Consider the following 21563-nt stretch of genomic DNA (forward strand, 5'->3'; position numbering starts at 1 on the left):
GTTGTTGGATTCCTCTCAGCTTGCCCTTTCTGACGGACTAAGGCATGTTTGCCTACTCATGAGTAAATGCATGATACAGCTTGGTTTCACTTTCCATTGGGCACCATGCATTTTTTGTTTTCCAGTTTTTTGCCAATAACTTTTGATAGAAATGAGATATTTCACTCTGGTTTTTTTTTATTGCATTCTGCTGGAAATTCTGCATCCAACGGTATATAATATTATGGGGTAACTCCTAAACACCAAGATTTTAGCGCATCACCCCCAGTGCGCGTCACCCCCCCTGCGCATCATCCAGTGTGGTCTGCACCCACCGCACCTCCCTAGCGACGCCACTGAGTGGAGGAGCTATCCATAGGCGGCAAGGATGCTGTAAAGGTATTTGCCACACTCAAATAGGCATAAATAAGGATGCCATGCTCTGCATAAATATTGTGAACCTACATCAGGCCTAATTCTAAAAATCTGGCTCTATCCTATAACCTACCAGCAAGTTAAAAGGACACCTGTACTTGTACACTTGACCATGTGCAGTTAAGGGTGATGTAAATTATGCTGTGTAGCAATGTGTGTATTTTAGTGAATACTTTTGTGAAATTGCAGTATCTCTGGACTGAAACATAAAGTCTCGAACCCAGGGGTGGCTAGTCTTTCCACTTTAGGGCTCTTGGACCTTTAACAACTGAGTAGAAGAGGGAATTTCAGCAGGTGGAGCTTGTCATCTGTGAAAAAGAAATAAATAAATGGTTCCCTGTCCCAAAATGACTCAAAATCTAAAAAGATGCAGATGAAACAGCAGCAAATAGTCTCTGAAAAAGACACTGTGCTGGGTGATGAAGTACAGTTGCTCTCTCCCTTTCTAATTGTATGAGGAGCTCCACTTTAAAAAGGCCCTTTTGCCCACTTAGCAGGGGTTATATTAGCCCCCCCCCCCAGCTTGGTTCTGAGGATCTCTATATATTAGAACTCATTTCATTTCTGCCCCTTATTGTGGTCTGTATTTTCACAAGCTTCCCAGTTAGATTAGGCTCCTCCTAGAAATGTGGGCAGAGGGCTGACTCATAAAATAATGCATTTGTACAATTGAACAAATGTCATTTTCCCCCATTCACCCACCTTAGCTACTGTTTGTCTTATTGATAAAAATAGAGGTACCTGTATTTTTTCTCTAATAGCTACAGGGGAAGGAGAAGATGTAAATCTGGAAAACTGAACAAAGAAAAGGGTTTTAAAAAACACAACCCAGTACCACTGTTCCTACCCAGTGTGAAATCACCTCATGGCTGCTTTTATTTTAAGTACAATTTAAAACTTTGGGAGACCTGAACGTCCACATCCTGTGTAGTTTGACTCACTCATAAAGTAGCTGTACTGGAGAATGACAAAGTTCTAGTTTAAAAATAACTTAGCATTCGAATGAGTAATTAGGTGCTAAATGCCATATTTCAAATGCAACAAAGCACACCAGCAACACACCAGCTAAGGAGAAAAGAGAGGACAGTGTTTAGGGAAAACAAGAGGCTCCAGGTGATAGCAGGATGTTTCTACCTCTTTAATGAGATAACGAGCATTTTTGTGAGAAAACCCTAAATAGGGGTGCTAAACAGGAATGAAAAGTGATACATTGCAAGGTCTTGCACTGATTTGGCATCACAGATTGTAAGAAACAACATGGGATGTACCCAGAGCATGAAAAATCTGCTGAAACCCAATCCACTTTCTTTCATTTTTACCCCCTAATAATAAAAATGTGATTTTACAAAATCGTAGCATTGGTTGGTTGATTATACAGTAGAAATATTTCCCATTTGTTTGATAAGAACTGGATTTAATTTCATTATTGTTTTTCTGAGGTATGACATTGAAAATACGTAATATCTGATGAGGTCTTTTTCCCCCCTTCCTTTTTTTCTAACCTATGAAAAACCACTAAAATAAATATTTTCATATTAACAATTGCCCAGATTCAATGCACATAATATAGCAGTCTTTTATGCACTTTCCCTATCAGATTGGGAGCTCTGCATGCTAACTGATGTTACACAGGGAGTGCCAGGCAGTTCAAGAAAAAGGGTACAATCAAAACCAAGATGGCCAGTGCTCTTAATGACAACAAAACTGGTTGCCTAGTTGGAGGAAGGAGGAACTGAATCTGTAGCCATCACCTCTCCAAACTGGCAGCACCAACTAACTTGATCAGAGGTAGGTCTATGCAGGCCAATCCTTGGAAACACTGGATCAGAGCCTATAGAAGCAACCCTCCTATGAATTGATCCTTGCAAGCCACATTAAAATGCATGGGAATTGTGTAAGAGCACACTTTTGCGCATATGAAATCCCATGTACCTCAAAGGGCCTTGAAGAAAGAAGAAAGTCCTAGTGCCTTCCATCCAGTGGGGTTAATACAAACTTGCTGCTGTTCTTTTCTATACCTTTACTGTAAATGTTTTGCTTCAGAGAGGAATTCTATATACATCACAAAGCAGGGCCCATGAGAAAGACGTGCAGGGGGGTACCTCATACCTGGCCCTGGAGTCAAAGAAGGGGAGCTGGAAGTTTCCTGGGATCTCAGAAGATATTTGCATATATTGTGTGAAGACTGGCATTCACATTTTGCATCAGCCTACATAGTTTTATAGATTGTAATTCATAGAAATTATGTTCCAATGATTCTATGAAATTGTGATCCAATGGAAAAGGGAAGGGACCCAAAGAAACTTTGAACCCCCTGATAAAATTCCTCTCAGAGGCCCTGTCACAAAGTACATGCAAAGTCATGATTAGACTAGGACTTATTTTTGTTTTTATGGTGTGAACCTTAGGCACATAACTCTAGTTAACAGAAATAGCAGGAAAATTTTTTAGCCACCAGCCAAAATTCATGTAGGCATGTGGATGGTATATGCTGTTCGGAGCAAAAATGCAACACTCACTGAAGAAGAACTTCCTTGATCTTTGCTGCAAAACTGCTTTTGATGCCTTCCCTAAGTATGAAAAGCATTTTGTGACAGCGTGCAGAGCAGCTGCTGTTAAAGGTGGGTAGAGGGAAGTATGATGAGAGTCTTACTTGGGCCAAAGAGCCTACTATGCATTTCTCCTGTTCATCAGGCCTTCACATAGAGCGTATGTTATTAAGAGGTAAAAAAGACCACCCCAAGCCGTTTTATTACATTCTAATTACAGGGTATTTGTCTTGAAAGAAACCATTTAGCTGTATTTCACAAACTCGGGTAGTTCCATGCCTGTATGCAGGTTAAGTACGCCTGGTTGCTCCAACACGAAGGCAGGGTGAGCAGCACTGGTGAATTTCTGCCTCACAGCAAATAGCACCTGTCCTCTTTCTGCATTGAAAAATAAGAGTCTTCCAGTACTGTAGTCCAGCAGAATGCCAATTCGGACCGGCTGTTCTGTCACAATAACATCACTCATCTCGCCGTTATGGAGGACTTTATAAACAAGGCTGCAAAGAATGAAAAAATATAAACAGGAATCCATTGTGCAGGACTTTCTGTGTATTCGATTTGTCAGCTGTTAGCAAGTGGAAGACTCTAGAACATACATATTATCTATTTATTAAAACATTTGTTTGGTCATACTGAGCAAATGGGAACCACTTAGCATACAGTATCTCAGGCGACCTTACAACCCTGTCAGGTAGGCCAGTCCAGTACTGTATTATTTTCTATTACTACCTAAGAATAAATCCAAAGCTAAGAATGCCCTGGCGAAGGGTGAGTGGATCTTGTGAAATTGCGCCATGCCAATCAACTGAGTTTGCAAATGGCCACAGAAATGCACTGAGAACACTTGGAGCAAGTGGCAATGGGATTAGGAGGAGTCTGTAGCAAGTGATAGCTGTTTTAGGAGCAGCATCTTGACAAGCAGCATACTGTGCAAATAGCAAGAGCTTAGGCGCAGCAGTTCTCATGAGTTTATAGGAAGAGGCAGCAGTTTTAGCATTAGTAAGAACTGTGACATTAGTGAGTTTGAATGTATAGAAGATGAATCTGGAACTTGGCATGTGGTTTAGTCAATCCTCAAGTTTCTTCCAACCTTCTGTCAGATTTCCTATTTTTTTTTAGTTGTATAGTGTATATGAACATTTATCAACCATCTCTGTGTATTGAACTGCCATTTCGACAGCTATGATATAATAGCAAAGTCATGTATTTATGCAGCAATTTACAGAAATAAGCTTAAAAAGGATCATGAGTAACTCGTACCATGGAAGCTGAGGGCACATCAAAGAGAACCCATCACACTTCTTCCAGGTGAAGTGTTGAGCATTGAGTCATGACCCACCATGGAGGACAAGGTAGATGGGAGCACTCAAAAGTGCTCAAAAGTTGGAGAACCACTGGATTAGAGTTTAGGAGTTCACAAGGCCCTTCAAAATGACTATCCTGTTTTGTTGTCCCATGATTCTTTACCCAAGTGGGTCACATCTCTCACACCATACTGAAGATCATGAAAACCAAGATCTCACACTGAAGATATTCAACTTTGGGGAACCTTTTTTGCACAAGTCTTCACAATACCACTTTTCTTATCAGTTAAAAAAAGAACAGCAGGCATGTTGCTGACATCCAGTTTTGCTGCTCTTATAGACAAACACTTCTTATAATCTTTCTTGAACTTCCTAGAATGTGATAGAATACCACAAAGGGTAGTGGATTATCCTTCAGAGTCACATTTATCATCACCCCAGGTGACAAATAGAAGTTCACCAAGGCTACATGTGATGTCATATGAAATCAACTGTGGAAATGAAGTATCTTGATTTGACAAAGAGAAGGGTTTATGGCCTTCTTTGGTCATATATGGATGGCCAAGGGAGACTGTAATGTCTGAAAGAATTTGTAGTCTTGATATATATAGGTGAATCTAAGTAGACAGTTCATGAAGGATAAAGGATTCATCACTGCAGACTTCTCTCTTCTTCTGCAGTTTCTGACTTATTTTGAATCCGCTCCAAATTTATTGGATAATCCACAACAATATGTTTACTAGAACCAGACACAGACTCTGCACCAATAACTATACACTTTTGCTGGATCTTTTAGAGACAACACAGCATCTTCTGTTTTTGTCACATACTTTTCATTGTTGAAAGAATCTCCTAGCAGACGCACTGCATTTTCCTAGCTGAAAGAGCAATATGTACATACCTTTCCTTTGTAATGAGTAACATACAGTTTCTTTGACTGTGCTGTTTCATGTCTCTAAACCATCAGACCTTTCAAATAACAGTATCTTCTCATTACTTGTGGGCAAATAGCTGTGATGGCTGTTCAGATTTGCTCTTTTAGAAATCCATCTGTATTGGCCAAATTGAAAGCTATAAGATGGTCAAATTGAAATCCATATGATGTTTTGGATCTTCCGAAGAAGAATGATAGACAACCGTCCTCCTTTTGGAAGTACGGGGCCCCCGTATCCGTGGATTCACTTATCCGCGGATTGGTTCCATACCCCCCCCCCACATATGCCATTTTGAATGCAAGAGGAGCTCCGCTCTCCTCACCTCTGGAGGGTCCTCTGAGCCCAGCAGACTCTGACAGTGTAAAAAATGCTACTTCCAGTTTTTCCATGAGGCATTATAAGGCATTAAAAAGTAGTGTTTTTTACACTGTCAGGGTAAATGGAACCTCCAGGGGTGAGGGGAACAGAGCTCCCTCGGTTCCAGAGGATGGGGGGAGGCGTGCGCCCAATATCCGCAGTTTCATTTAGCCACAAGGGGTTCCAAAATGGAATCACTGCAGATGCGGGGGTGCACCTGTACATGTGGAAATCAGTAAACCTTTGCTTCCTGACTGGGATCAATTTTAAAAAAATGTTGCCTGAATAAACTGTTTCAGTTTATTCTTTTCCTCTCAGTCCTTCAGAGCTAACAAACCAACAGTTCAAACCTTTCACTGCCTCTTTAGGAGCAGGTGAAAAAGAGAGAGAGAGAGAGAGTTGGATTTCATCAGCATACAGATGACTCTACAGCTCAGATACCCTCCTGCAGCAGTTTCATGTAAATGCACGTTTATTTCAATGTAATGAATTGAAAATCAAATGATAAATCAAGAACCCAATCTTATCCTTTTCCCCACCATAGCATGCAGCCATGCCAAAAGAGGCTATGGGGGGGGGGGAGTAGTGACCAAGAAGCTTGGGAGAGGTAAGAGAAAAAATTACCCCTTACCCCATATTATTATCACCTCCATATTATTATTATTATTATTATTATTATTATTATTATTATTATTATTATTTCATCCATAAGCCCCTCAATCACCAATGGATCTCCTTGGAACTGCACCAGCTCTTTAGCTGGTGCAAGTTTGAGAAGACAAAGGGGGGCATGTCAGCTCACTCTGGAGGGAACAGCTTGTGCCAGGATACACATCCTCCCATCTCCAACATACTCCTGTCCCTCTCCTAATTTTCCACAATCCTTCCACCTCCCTGCCCCATTCGCATGGAGTGTTCTTCTGCATCTGTGGCAGCGGCCTGGAAGCATGTGGCTAAACGCACTTCTGTAACAGCATTTACAATGCCATAAAGAGCACAATGCCATAAAGAACACCAGTTCTGGGAGCACAGGATGACTAGATGTTCTCTTTTTCCAGGACGTGTCTTCTTTTTAGCCTTGTGTCCCGGAAAAGAACTTAAATGTTCTCCTTTTCTCTTTGAGGAGGCCTCTGCAGGCAGTGCATAGCCTTCTTGTAATTAATAAATTAAATATAATAAATTATATGTAATATAGTTTTAAATTTAATAAGTATTACAGGGCGCAATCCTAACCCGCACTGGAACAGGCAAGCCAGGAAGCTTGCACTGCATCCAATGCAGGTTTACTGGCCAGCAGCAGTTCAGCCAGAGGCAAGGGGAAGCTCTTCCCCTTACCCCTGGGTAAGGGCTGCTGGCCCCAATGAACCACCTCTGGAGGTGGCGCAAGTATGAGGAGATCAGAGCGGCTTGAAGCTGCTCCGTTGTCCTCAGGGACAGGAGTTGGGATCTGGCATAACCGCCAGGTCCCAGCCCCGCCCCTGGCTCCCCATGGGCCGCCCCTGGGGCAGCCCATCACCCACCCTACCCCTGCCCAGAACCGCCTACTCCCCGCCCTCTTCACGCCTACCATCGCCGCTTGTGTCGGTACAGGTGCACTGGCACAAGTGGCAGGGAGGAAGCCGCTGCGGAGGCTTCTGTCAGCCTCCGCGCATCTGCGCATCTACATGCACCGACGCAGCTTCCTCCCACAGAGGCGCAAACCTGCTTTTTGGTATGTTGGTGACCCTCCCGGGGCTCCTATACTGGCATAAGTGCCAGTTAGGATTGCGCCCATAGTGTTTAAAGTATAGTTTTTCAATTAACCACATAAAATCAACATACGAATGTTTTTAGCTTTTGTTTTGTCATCCCACATTTTTCTTGGATATCCTACATTTTGGGGAAACTTGTCCTCTTTTGAGGTTATGACATCTGGTCACCCTGCAGCAGTGGAGCCAAAATACAGGATTGGGCTGGAAGACATATTTAATCAGCTGGCCGTCCTAGACGAAAAAGACCACACAAATGCTGACCATTCTGGATTGCTTTTTATTCCAGCTTGTACTTCCTTAATAAATAGACAGAGTGCAGTTCTCTTTGACTCAGCCTCTCCCATAAACATGGAGATAATAGCTCTGTGTGGTCATTCAACTTTCATATCAAGGTGCCATTTGTCCAGAGGCCAGGGTGGGGCCCAGAGGAAACTACCCTGATTGTCTTCCCCTCATGCACATTTCTATATAGAACTGAATGACTATTCCCACTACTAATCACTGTGACCTATTTTACGGAACAGCTATAAAGGCTGGCGAGATCACGTATGTGATGCATTTCAAGATGTGCTGAATAAATGTCTTGCTATAATTCAGGAAGTAGGCAGCCTTGATGGAAGTGCACTATCACAAGCATTAACTACTGCCTGTCATTGATGATTATGACTGTTATACTACAACTCCTGATCAGATTATGGAAAGCAGAAGGCTCAAAGCACTATAGTGTAACCTTATCTGTCAGGGTAAAGGACAGAGAGGACAAAATTAGAGCACTATCCACAGCCACCAATCATCCAAAGTTTCAGAGTTCTGGACTCACTTCAAAAAAGCATGCCTCTACTTTGCTCTGCCACCAGCTAAATCATCAAAATGACCTCGAGTGAAGCAGCTATGGCAGAAATGTATCACACACGCATCCATGCACAAATCAGCCCAAGGAAAGGACTGGTGGCTCCTGTAGTTGGAATATTCCTTGTAGCTGCAAAATCGAGAGACTCACGTTTCTGCTCCTGTTTTAGTTAATGGTAGTTATGTCATCCAGTAAAGTGGGTACAGAGTCTTGATGTGGGGTCTCTTTTGAGCCATTGTGGTTCATTGACAGGAAAGGTTGCATTTAAATCCCACCCACTGGCATAGATTCACTGTGAAATCTTGAGCTAGCCAGTAGAACTGTAAATGGAATAATAATGGCCTACCTCACAGGGACACTGCAAAGGCAAAGCTAATAAGGATTACAAATCACTGTGCAAATCAGGATATATGTAAGTATGAAAACAGTAACAAAATGCATAGTTCACACCATGCAGCTGACTGGATAGACTATTTTATACGTGCTACAATAAACTAGTTAGGGTGATATCATAAGTGATGCTAAAAATGCCTTGTATCCCACCTCCCAACCTGCACCAAGTCACCTATTTTTGTTTTCTAAAATTGTGAGTATGGTTATTTGGCAAGTAATGCAAGAAGCAGCTTTAAAAAAAAAAAAGTTCAAATGATAATTCTCATAAATGCAATGGAGATGCACTGTCTTGCCCCAATAAGCTGAAATGACCTGAGATGCTCTTGAAAGAAGTGCACTATCACTTGAGGGGCATGAAATTAGGGCTGGGCTGGAGAACAAGCATGGGAGAATGGGATGGAAAGGCATATTAGAATATAAAAATAGATTTTTAAAGTGCTGTAGAATGCAAATAGTCAACCTATTGCCAGATGCAGAGGTAACACTCTTTGTCCTTATGCTACGCATGTAGTTACTCTTCTACAATATTTGTAGCTAAACCGACAGGCATATAATTTCACATCCATTATCCCTAAAACGAACTGCCTTTATTACCTTGCTTTGCTAGAACAGTGTAAGCACCAGGAAGTCTTGTTCTGTCCCAGGACATTGTCTGGTGGAGCAGTGGAACAGCAAATCCCAACCTTATAAGCGTTGCAGCCACTCACAGTAATTTCCCAGTAGTGCCATCCGTGAGCAGACAAGAGCTCGCCCAAAACCGGTGGGATTCTGCGCACAACAGATAAGAGAGGGAAACGCAGCATTTCAGTATGCAGGTCAAAGTTCAAACAGCACCTCGAAACTCGGGACTCAGAAAGGTCAGACTGGACATATTGACATTTTACCTCTCTCCAAAGGAGAAAACAGCGAGTACTCATCTGTCTATTTGGAGGCAAATTAAAATGTGACAATTGTCTCATATTCAGGGTGAGTTTTTTTCAATACCACTTGTGTGGCAACAGAAGTGAGACCTCTCCAAACAAACAGGCATTTTTGAAACTGGCAATCTGTTTACTTCATTTTTATAATCTTTGATAAGGCACACAAAAATGCAAGACACATCTCAGAAGTAAAATAAAACACAAAAGACAATTTCCCTTGAACTCAACTGGGAAAAGAATAAATACATTACATTTCCCTCACCTCTGCCTTTTCTCTGTGTTGTAAGTCCCATTTCTGTCTGATCTGCACAGCTCCTTGCAATACTGCTAAGTGATAAGGGGGAATAAATATGACTAGAACATACCCAGTAAGATTTGCTTCCTCAGGAAGACAGATCATGGTTCCGTTTGCAGACACTTGTAATGGAGGGTGAGCAGTTTCTTTCATTATGTGAAATCTAGATCCTATTGTGATTCACAGATAAGAAAAAAAAATCACCTCAGGGATGATTACAAAGTTAATTTGCAATGAATCATAAAATCATAAAAACTACAGTGATCACTGTGAAACAATGCACAACACTCTCCTAGAAGGCATTAGTGTTTCTTGCAGAGATGAGGGAGAATTACAGCCCAATCTTACCTAATTCATTTTGTGCCAATGTAGCTGTGCACATTGCATCCCGCGGAGGAGTTTTGGGTCCCAGATACATCCTTGAGTTAAGATTTGTTCCCTTGCCCCACAGTAAGCCTCCATTGCCCCCATGCATCTATTCAGACCTGCCCCAGCTGCTCTGCAAATATGGGTGGACCTGGGTAGGTGGATCGAGTCAGGAAGGGGGATATGATATTGGCAGCACTGCTGCCACCAAGACCACCCCTTCCCAGCCTTGATCCACCTTCCCTTTCTCAGCCTCCTCTCTGTTTCTCCCCCAGCAACACTATCCCAGCAATAAATAAGTAAAACAATAAACAATACTTTACAGAGTACAGTACATGAAATACAAAATAACAAGAGGTAAATAATAACCAGATGTTTGACAATATAGATATCAGATAAACAGGCCTCACTGAGCCTGATCCTATGTCAGTTTTCCATTGGTGTCCACTCCAGTAACACAAGATGTTGCCAATGTCAATCACACCACATATATTCTATGGAAATTGGATTTTTTTTGGGTTTGTGTGCGCATATTCTCCCTTCCCCTGTTCAGAAAATCCCACAAATACTCGCCTATAAGTCTACCCCACAGATAAGTCAAGGGGAGGTTTTGAGCAAAAAAAATCATGGAATTTTCTATGACCCTCGGATAAGTTGGGGGTTAAACTTAGGGGGTGTCTGACTATAGTTTTGTCTGACTTTACCCGAGGCCAGAAAAATAACCTGAAAAAATAACCTACCACTAATTGTTACCTAAGAACTGTAGCCTCTAATTTATTAAAAACATAGTAAAAGATCATAAGATACATTTTTATTCTTTTTAAATTCTGGTCTTTACCACCTTTTTGTAAACACTATCAGAGTAAGTGCACTGTAAACAACATACCAGTAGAACAGTGGTTCCCAACCTGGTATTCATGTTCTCCAGGGACACTCAACAGGACTTTTAGGGTTACTTGAAAAAGAATGGAATAATGGCAGAAAAAGGCAGGTCGTGCTCCAGAATGCCTTGTAAGGACCAGCAAGGCAGGAAGGGAGGTAGCTAGTTGGCTGTGAAAGCCCCACCAATAGCTAGTTTTTGGTCATCAATTCATGTATGAACCAGCTAAAAAAGCTGAAACATAATATGGAAAGTGATCAATCACCCAGAATTTTTCAGGACACTTCTGGTGCAAAACAGTGCAAAGGCAGTGTCTTCTGTTCTTCAAACAGATGAAAAGAAAAAAATATGTGATGAATACATGAAGTCTGGGCTTTCATATGGAGGAGATGAGGGTTTGTATTATTAATTACAAATATTTTGCTAATATGAATGGTACAATTTATGGAAATGGGCTGCCAAGGGATATGCATGTGAAAAAGGTTGGGAACCACTGCAGGAGAACCATGAATCAAATCCACCTTTGAAGTATCTGGTGTGTTAAGCCAGAAGCTCTACATATAACATACAACGTATAACACATAACTGGGAGTGTGCAATTCACTTCACAACAGAGAGATGCAGCTGCATATATTTGCAAATCTTTTTACTCAGAAGTAGACTCTCTGCTTTCCATGGGTGTTATTCTTAAGTAATGGTGCATTGAATTGTAGCCTGAATTAAATTTCTGATGGAAAAGAGGATCCCATCCTGGCGTTGAAAAAAAAAAGACCTCTGCCAAATGCATATATTTGCAAAAAGGAACCAGGTTGCAGCAGCAAAAGAGAACAGAGGAGAATAAAAGGTAAACTTTGGCTGGAATTTCCCAGGAAAGTTACTATAGAACAGCCATTTTCAACTTTTTTCACTGTCAAGGCACTAAAATTGGTCAAGGCACACTCCCAGTTTTCCACTTACATTAAATTACTATATTACAATTAATTTTTAATTTATATAATTAATACAATTAAATCATTACATGACAAAGGGCACAATCCTAACCAGGTCTACTCAGAAGTAAGTCCAATTTTGTTCAGTGGGGCTTACTCTCAGGAAAGCGTGGTTAGGATTGCAGCCAAAGACTGGGGGGGAGGGGGGAAATGTGCCTGTGGGACTTACTTCTGACTAGACATGCCTAGGATTGGGCTTTTGGTTGCTCTCTTTTTTCTCAAATACATGAGCAGGCAATTGGCACTTCTCTCTCCTCCTCTCCTCTGCTCTCCACCACCCCACCCCACCCCACCCCACCCCACAGGCACATCTTCCCCCCTCTTCTCATAATTGCAGTTAGCACCTCTCCTACTGTCCCTCCCCTCACTGGTCCACACCTTCCAAAGGTCCAGAATCACTTACCTCACATTTCCCTCCCCCATTGCCTGCTCCTGTATTTCAGAAGAAAGCTCAATCCTAGGCATGCCTACTCAGAAGTAAGTCCCATTATAGTCAATGGGGCTTACTCCCAGGAAAGTGGGGCTAGGAGAGGAACTTAAGAGCCCAACCCTGCTCAGGCGTCTCTACTCAGAAGTAAGTCCCATTATAGTCAATGGGGATTACTCCCAGGAAAGTGTGGATAGGATTGTGGCCCAATGCCCCTCCTCTGAAAGGCAAAGGCGAGGCAGGGAGGGTCGCTTTGGGGAGCTGCAGACAACTGTGGCAAGGAAAAGGGACTTCAGCCAGGTCATTCTTAGGCTGGTGGCCTCAGCAGACTGGCTAGCTTCATACCCGCATGCCTGCCCCTGGCTCCCTTGTTCTCACTCTGCCCAGACCTCCTCCAGACTTTTCTGGTTGCCCAATCAGCAGGCAGGGCAGACAAGGGACTTGATACCCAATCCTAGGCGTGTCTACTCAGAAGTGAGCCCCATAATAGTCAACAGGGCTTACTCCCAGGTAAAGGAGGATCGGGTTGCAACCTTCCTCTTGCTTACAGCAGGAGATGCAAAGCAGCTGCTCCTTCCCCCCCCCCCATGCTTCCTCTGGCCCCACAGCCACAGCACAGCGGGTGAAAACAGCTGCTATAGAAACCAATGGGCCCGCTTTAGCAAGAACCAAAACTTTTCAGAATTGAAAGGCTCTGCCCTCTGATTGACCCAGAAATGAGGCGAAGTGAATTTGAGCTTGATTACTTGGCAAAAATTTCACATACTATACATACTATACTGTACTGTGAGTATCTACAGTACATATCTACCTTTTGTTGAGATAAGAGCAGCTTCACTCTGTTCACTTGTTCCAAAGATGTTAACAGCTCTCACATAGAAGAAATAATTTACATTTGGTTCTAGTTTAACCTTCAGTTCAGTTCTTTTAATTCCAGCAAGGGATCTGAAAAGCAAGAATGAACATAAATGTATGTATATGCTGAATAAGACAGACTTCATTTGTTCAAAGGTTGCTTTATGGGCTGAAACAGTGAGATACACACAAGACTAGAAAAGCAAAAAGGACAAAGTTCCAAACAACACAGTCCTGGAACGTGCTGGAATCCCTAGCATGTATGCACTGCTGAAACAGAGACACCTGTGTTGGCTCGGTCATGTGAATGGATGATGGCCGGATCCCAAAGGGTCTCCTCTATGGAGAACTTGTGCAAGGAAAGTGCCCTACAGGTAGACCACAGCTGCGATACAAGGACATCTGCAAGAGAGATCTGAAGGCCTTAGGAGTGGACCTCAACGAGTGGGAAACCCTGGCCTCTGAGCGGCCCACTTGGAGGCAGGCTGTGCAGCATGGCCTTTCCCAGTTTGAAGAGACACTTGGCCAACAGACTGAGGCAAAGAGGCAAAGAAGGAAGGCCCATAGCCAGGGAGAAAGACCAAGGACAGACTGCACTTGCTCCCATTGTGGAAGGGATTATCACTCCCGAATTGGCCTTTTCAGCCACACTAGACACTGTTCCAGAACCACCATTCAGAGCACGATACCATAGTCTTTCGAGACTGAAGGTTGCCAACACTTCAGAAAAGCAAAAAGCAGTAAATTGAGCTCTTGTGCCCACAATGGCCAGGATCTAAGTTCTACAGATGGTGTGTTCCTACAGTACACATAATGAGGGCCAAACAAACACATGGTTAGCTATTGCATGCTGTTATTTTCCTCCCAAATAGCAGCTGTGGAGGGCTTCGTTAGGACTGGGAGTAAAGTTATTAGGAGGGGGGACTTTTGCTCCGAACATAGTCCTAGCCCAGATCAGGCCCCCCCCCCCGGTGGCTGTTATTTGCCTCAGGAGGGGAACTCCCACTGTCCCCCACAGGGGATTCCCTCCGGAAGCAAATAGCAACCAAAGGTGGGGGGAGGACCTCAACCTGGATCTGAGTCAATTGAAAATGGCTCTTAAGTAGTGAGGATATCTTTTCCTAAAAAGTGAGATTTGTTGCGTTCGCAATGGAACCACTTGAACCAACCTAGCTTCGTCATAGACTAGCAATCCATTACAGACTTATATTGGCAGAAGGATCAGGGAGGATTCTAAAAAGGAGTGGACTCCAGTCTGTTTACAGCTGCCTGCAGAGAAAGAATCTCAGTTATAAACTCTGCATTTTGATAAGACTATCCTACTTACATAGACTTATTTTCAAGAGTTCTTGGCACTCTCCTACAAGATTCGTGATACAAATTATGCAATTGTGGGATCTAAGGAACACTAAGAATAGTGAAACATAAGCCCTATTCAGTCATTTGTCTAGGTCAGTGGTTCTCAAACTTTTAGCACCAGAACTCACTTTTTAGAATGAGAATCTATCAGGACCCACCGGGTGTGATGTCATGACCGGAAGTGACATCATCAAGAAGCAACATTTTTTAACAGTCCTAGGCTGAAATCCTACCCACACTTATCCAGGAGTAGGTCCCATTTACTATCATTGTTAAAAACATACACATAGTAGCCTGTTAAAAGTACAGATCTGTAACATTTCCCCAAATACAGTCACATACCATGGTAGTATCAAGTCGAATAGCTTAAAAATAAAATATTAAAATGAATGGGGACCCACCTGAAATTGGCTCATGACCCACCTAGTGGGTCCCAACCCACAGTTTGAGAACCACTGGTCTAGGTACAAATGAATACATACAGGGGCTGAGTTGGGATCATGTCTGTTGCCCCTGCCTGACCTCTACTTGTTCAAAGGTCCCAAATACAGTACTTGGAGCCTACCCATTTTTTACAAATAAGCATGTGAAAACATGTATTCTGTATAATCAAACATGTAAGTAAATAGCTGGGTACTTGAGACCCTCTATTTTCCAGGTTATCCAACAGTATGTATGGGTGCATACGCATATTTGTACAGTACAACCCCAATGACCCACAGACAAGTACGTTAATCACCTGAACAAATCAAGGCTATTTAATTTGAATGATAAAAGGAAGAAATTGAATTATGCTTATGCTTACTACGATGAAGATTTATATATCGCTTTTGAACAGAAGTAGTTTGCAAAGCATTTTACATAGTAAAATAAATCAATAAATGGTTCTTATAGTACACAGATCTTCAGAATTAGCTCTAAGAGCCCAGTGGCGCTTTGGGATCAGGTTGCTCAAACATCACCCACCCAACCGCCCCCACCCTATATTGCATGTTAAACCATTTTTTAAACTCAGGCAAATTTCAAAATCAACAAATGATATAGAAAAAAATTAAAACTTTGACTAGAGCCTTATTCAAGTTTTGGCATGCACATAAAGTAGTTCTCTTGATTGCAGGCTACACAGTTTTTCTTTTCAGGCTTTGGGGCCCCTGATGTAACAAATGTTGGTACTACTTTCACAGAAAAAAAAATCCATGGCATGGACAATAGCACCTATTATATAGGTACTATATTATAATGTACCATCATCAATGCTCCTAAAAACCATTGTCTGACATCAGCCTTAGAAATTGTTTTTTCACCAGTGCTCCACCAGAGAGCACTAGAAACTGAAGAATGAGGAGCACTTATCTGCTAGATGCTTGTTTCTCTATTTTTTGAGCATACACCTTTATTCATAAGTATTCATAAAAAGCCTCTTATTTCTTATACATTCCTGATGCTGAACAAACACTACTTAATATCAACTGAGTTTTGCATCAGGGAGCTTTGAAGGACTGGCCCTACATGAACAGAGGTTGCATTTATTCATAATATGTCTTTTATGATGTCCTCCCACCATTTAAAAAAATAAAGGGTGTAATATATTCTAACTTCAAAGAGAGCTGTTTTTAGCCAGAGTGGATTTCAAAGGCTTTCAGATTCTTTTATAATCTGAACTGTGCCAAACCTCTTTTTAGGCAGGTCAGTCTCATGCTAGAATCAATACAATAAAGACATTATCAGACTTAACTCAGCTTTATGGGGACTATAGTTGCATATCAATATATAGTGTAAATTCAACCAGACACATCTCAATCAGGCGAATCTTTCCACTCCTGCTCAGTGTCCACCCACGTAGGAGATCACTTCCATTCTCACTTTATTCAGACTATGAACAAGATACCCGGAATACATGGAGAGTGGGAAGTGGAAACATAGTGGCAAGTCCTGCTTGGTTCCTGACCTCCACTTGTTCAGCAGAGGATCTGAAAAGGGTCTCTGCACATACCTTCTACGGAGCATGAATGGTGAGGAACAAGGCCTGCTGCCACTGCAATTCCCAATTCCTTGTGTTCATTGTTTCCTACTTGTCATCTGAGCAGGGCTCATAAGCTTCATGCAAAACCAGTCTCAACTCTAAGGGGGTCCTTGGAGGCTCCATCTATATCCTTTTGTAGGCTCCATCGGGGCCCCGGCTTACTTTACGATGGAAAGAGAGTGCTTAGCAGTTTTCCCTTTAGCAGCAAAGCTCATTGAGGCCCTCCTCTCCCATCCCCTGATGCCACCAACATCTCTTTTTCTCCTTCAAGTACCTCTCCATCCACAAATGGGATGCTGCAGTAACACAGGGGATTCAAAAGAAAGATACCAATTCATAGATGAGGAGCTGAGAGAGTCATGCTGTTACAGCCAGGCAAAAGTGGGCTAGAACTAGGACAGGCAGCAGGCTCTCTAATGGCCTTAACAACTGCCTAAGGATGCTGACCCGTGATATTACCCATAGCTCCATGGAAGAAAGGGTGAGATACAAATATTACAGGAGACAATGAACACTGAAAAATGTGTATTGAACTGCCTCCCCCCCTCAAATAAATGGTTTATTAAAGCTTAGGAAAGGATAAAATTTAGGGGAAAGCATCAAGCAATCTTTGATATATCATCTGACACAGCGGTACTGTAACAGTGAATTGATGAAGGGGAACTTTCAGAGGATAGATGTAGCCTCTTAACATTTTTCTCCTTTTTCTTGGTGTGCCTATTTAGTTATTGCATTGTTGTTTGCTATCTTTGTGTTTTCTTTCTTTTGTACTTTAATGAAATTATAAATAAAGAAATGTTCTGTCTGTCTAAAATGACAGGCACGCTCAGAGGGAGATAAATGTAAGTAAGCGCTTGGCGCAGAGAGTAAGATCTTAATTTACAACTTCCATAGCATAGCTACCTGCAAAGTTAGAGGAACATTAATTAGGACTAGAACTGAGCCAAAAACTGCTTATTTCTTTCATGTTCATTTTTGTGAGTGCCTCCTGGTTTGGGTGATTTTTGACACTCATTGTTAATAAATTTGTGTTGTTTCAGTGCTGTTCTCGGCACCTTATTTATTGGAGAATTTATTCCCTGTTCCTCAGCCAAAAAAGTTCTCACCAGCTAACATAAAATTAAAAATGCATAATACAATAAAATCAAAAAACAATAACCCAGCAGAGAAGATGGATTCTCTTCGCCTTGGGTGCCCTTCGGGGAGAAAAGCGGAATATAAAAATCAAATAAATAAATAAATAAATAAATAAATAAATAAATAAATAAATAAGATACAATTCCAGCATTCAAAGCTCAATTAAAAATATAGCAAGTCTAAGTTCTGGGAAAATAAAAATATCTTCACTTGATACCGAAAGAAAAACAGAGGCAGGTGAACCTCCTTGGGGAGGAAATTCCAAAGATGGGGTTTAACAAGTGAGAAGGCCCTGCTCTCAGTGGCAAGGAGCTTCAAAGACAATCTTAATGACTGGGCAAGTTGATACAAGAGAAGGTGATCCCTTAGATATCCAGGTCCCACTCCATCTAGATTAGATTAAGACCAACACTTTGACTGTGCTTGGAAATGACCTATGAACCAGAACTAGAAACCAGTATAATTATCATAGGCCTGGTGAGAAATGCACTGGCATACCTGGGGGGAGGTCAGAGGTCAAATACCCCATGGGCACACCTCATGGGCACGGCAGCATCTGGACTTTCAGAAGGCGTTCGACATGGTCCCTCACCAAAGGCTACTGAAAAAACTCCACACTCAGGGAATTACAGGTCCTCTCATGGATTGAGAACTGGTTGAAGACCAGGAAACAGAGAGTGGGTATCAATGGGCAATTTTCACAATGGAGAGAGGTGAAAAGCGGTGTGCCCCAAGGATCTGTCCTAGGACCAGTGCTTTTCAACCTCTTCATAAATGACCTGGAGACAGGGTTGAGCAGTGAGGTGGCTAAGTTTGCAGACGACACCAAACTTTTCCGAGTGGTGAAGACCAGAAGTGATTGTGAGGAGCTCCAGAAGGATCTCTCCAGACTGGCAGAATGGGCAGCAAAATGGCAGATGCGTTTCAATATAAGTAAGTGTAAAGTCATGCACATTGGGGCAAAAAATCAAAACTTTACATATAGGCTAATGGGTTCTGAGCTATCTGTGACAGATCAGGAGAGAGATCTTGGGGTGGTGGTGGACAGGTGTCGACCCAATGTGCGGCGGCAGTGAAGAAGGCCAATTCTATGCTTGGGATCATTAGAAAAGGTATTGAGAACAAAACGGCTAATATAATAATAATAATAATAATAATAATAATAATAATAATAATAATAATAATAATACCGGTATTTATATACCGCCTTTCTTGATCTTTATTCAAGACGGTTTACATAGGCAGGCTTATTTAAATCCCCGTAGGAATTTTTGCAAATGAAAGAAGGTTCTTTCTTTCAAGAACCACAACATTCAGGTGTTTCTCTCTGATCTGGTTTCACATTCTGGCCTCCATCCTCCCACGCTCAGAGCAGATGGAATAGCTTGGCTTCAGCTTGTCAGCTGCTTCAAGGTCGCACGGTGCCGGTCGCAAGCAGCAGGTCGTAACTGGCGACCTTGTGGATGTTATCTTCAGGCAAATGGAGGCTCTACCCTCTAGACCAGGCCTCCTGCCCGAGGTCTGTACATGCCGCTGTACAAATCGATGGTAAGGCCACACCTGGAGTATTGTGTCCAGTTCTGGTTGCCACATCTCAAAAAAGACATAGTGGAAATGGAAAAGGTGCAATAGAGAGCAACTAAGATGATTACTGGGCTGGAGCACCTTCCTTATGAAGAAAGGCTATGGCGTTTGGGCCTCTTCAGCCTAGAAAAGAGATGCTTGAGGGGGGACATGATTGAGACATACAAAATTATGCATGGGAAATATAAAGTGGATAGAGAGATGCTCTTTACACTCTCACATAACACCAGAACCAGGGGACATCCACTAAAATTGAATGTTGGGAGAGTTAGAACAGACAAAAGAAAATATTTCTTTATTCAGCGTGTGGTTGGTCTGTGGAACTCTTTGCCACAGAATGTGGTGACGGCATCTGGCCTGGACGCCTTTAAAAGGGGATTGGACAAGTTTCTGGAGGAAAAATCCATTATGGGTTACAAGCCATGATGTGTATGTGCAACCTCCTGATTTTAGAAATGGGCTATATCAGAATGCCAGATGCAAGGGAGGGCACCAGGATGAGGTCTCTTGTTATCTGGTGTGCTCCCTGGGGCATTTGGTGGGCCGCTGTGAGATACAGGAAGCTGGACTAGATGGGCCTATGGCCTGATCCAGTGGGGCTGTTCTTATGTTCTAACCCTTCTCCCCGCTGCCATTTTTGGGGAGCCTAAAAATGGGCCCTTTTTCAAGGTCTTAGAAGGTCCTTTAAGGGCTGAAGGGCTGCCTCCGGCCTGCCCAGCCCTGGAACCTTCAAAATGCAGGGAAAATCCACGTGGTTTTTGCGGAAAACCAGAAGTGACATTTTTCAGGCAGGGGGATGTGTGTGAAGGAATTGGGGCCACCCCAGCTCCCCTTGCCGCTTGCCCGCGCAAGCCCTTGGGTCCTTCCGAGCCATCCAATCCACTTTTGACCACATATTCACCAGAATCCAAGTAAAAAAGTTCTTTATTGTAACTGAGGTTAGTAACTTAAGCAGCTGCCACTCAATACCATGGGCTCCTCGAGGACAGCTGTAATGTCAGTACATACATAGCCCAGATAAAATAACAAAGCTAACTAGTTCTAATCTACACATGTCTATTTACACTTACATCCTCATTCCATCACAATATTCCAAAAAATAGAGACTTCCTTGGCCTTCACCAACCTCAGAGGGCCTTCAAGCCCAGGTTTGGAGCAGTTCTATTTTTCCCATCTCCCAATCAACTTTTTACAATGTTGCTCCCTCCAGGCCATTTGGCCTTCTGTTTTCTTTTACTGACCACTTCAAAGTTAACTATTTCTCCCCCTCACTTCACCTAATCCTACAGTCCTGACTTCAAAGGGTCTCCCTTTCCCAAGATTACCCTCTATGTTAAGTACTCCTCCTCAGTCACTTATCCTACCTGTCCCATCCTTCTCTTATATTGAATAATCCCTTATGATTCTGGTTCCCCTTAAACCCCCATACATCTCCTTCACCGGGGGGGGGGGGCACGACATTTTGCAGTCCTGGCCCCAGGGGACACCAGGGCCAGGTTTGCAATTGGAGATAGACATTTCTCTTTTTCTTCTTTGCCCTCACTGCTGTTTAATTTGATTGGCTGCAGTGATCCACATGATTTTGCTGAGAATATCTCAGCATTAGATCTGATATGATAACATCACAGAAGTCCACAAATAGAAGTGCCACAGCCAATTCAAGTAAACAGCAGTGCTGACCAATGAGGCCAAAGGCAGGGAAGGCAAAAGAGAAAAGCAGAGGGGAGAAAGCAGTAGTCGGGTTACAAGCACTGAAACATCACAAGTGCTTGCTGAGATACAGGACTGGCCCATGCACAGGCCAGCTGAGGCACCCACTTCCATTGCTCTTCCTTCTCCTACTCCCAAAACTGGAAAAGGAAGGGAGAGGGATATAGTTGACGAGGAAGTGCAGGGGAGAGGAGAGCAGTGGACTAGAGAGCATCGGAAATGCTCCACTCTCCCATTCTCTTCTCCACACTTCCTCTTGCACTTTATCTCCCTATTCCTTTTCCAATTCAGAAGTTGGAAGAGCAGAGGGTGACACAACACCAGGTAATGGGGGGTAGTATCTGGCCAGTGGCAAGTGCATTTGGCATTTGGGATTGTCCTAGTAAGATGAATATAACTTTGGTGTTTTATTTGACGGGCATTACATGTGTGCATTTTAAGGCAACTATCAAAACTGGAGAATAT

General features: G+C 42.6%; 1 protein-coding gene across 2 annotated transcripts in view; it reads right to left on the bottom strand.

The window, feature by feature from the left end:
- Positions 1 to 1537: 1537 nt before the first annotated feature.
- The window catches only part of CMYA5 (cardiomyopathy associated 5), a 72984-nt gene continuing 52958 nt past the window's right edge, over positions 1538 to 21563 (bottom strand). The window contains exons 9-12 of one of the 2 annotated variants that reach the window (XM_066614654.1): positions 13242 to 13375; positions 9839 to 9938; positions 9148 to 9321; positions 1538 to 3460 (exon numbers count right to left, since the gene is read on the bottom strand). In XM_066614654.1, coding sequence (XP_066470751.1) covers positions 3208 to 3460; positions 9148 to 9321; positions 9839 to 9938; positions 13242 to 13375 — 661 coding nt within the window. In that variant the 3' untranslated portion in view covers positions 1538 to 3207. Of the gene's footprint in view, positions 3461 to 9147; positions 9322 to 9838; positions 9939 to 13241; positions 13376 to 21563 lie in introns of those variants that run through there. The other variant, XM_066614655.1, reaches the window with a different exon arrangement.

Source organism: Tiliqua scincoides, chromosome 2 (genome assembly GCF_035046505.1).
Source record: "Tiliqua scincoides isolate rTilSci1 chromosome 2, rTilSci1.hap2, whole genome shotgun sequence".
Lineage (NCBI taxonomy): Eukaryota > Metazoa > Chordata > Lepidosauria > Squamata > Scincidae > Tiliqua > Tiliqua scincoides.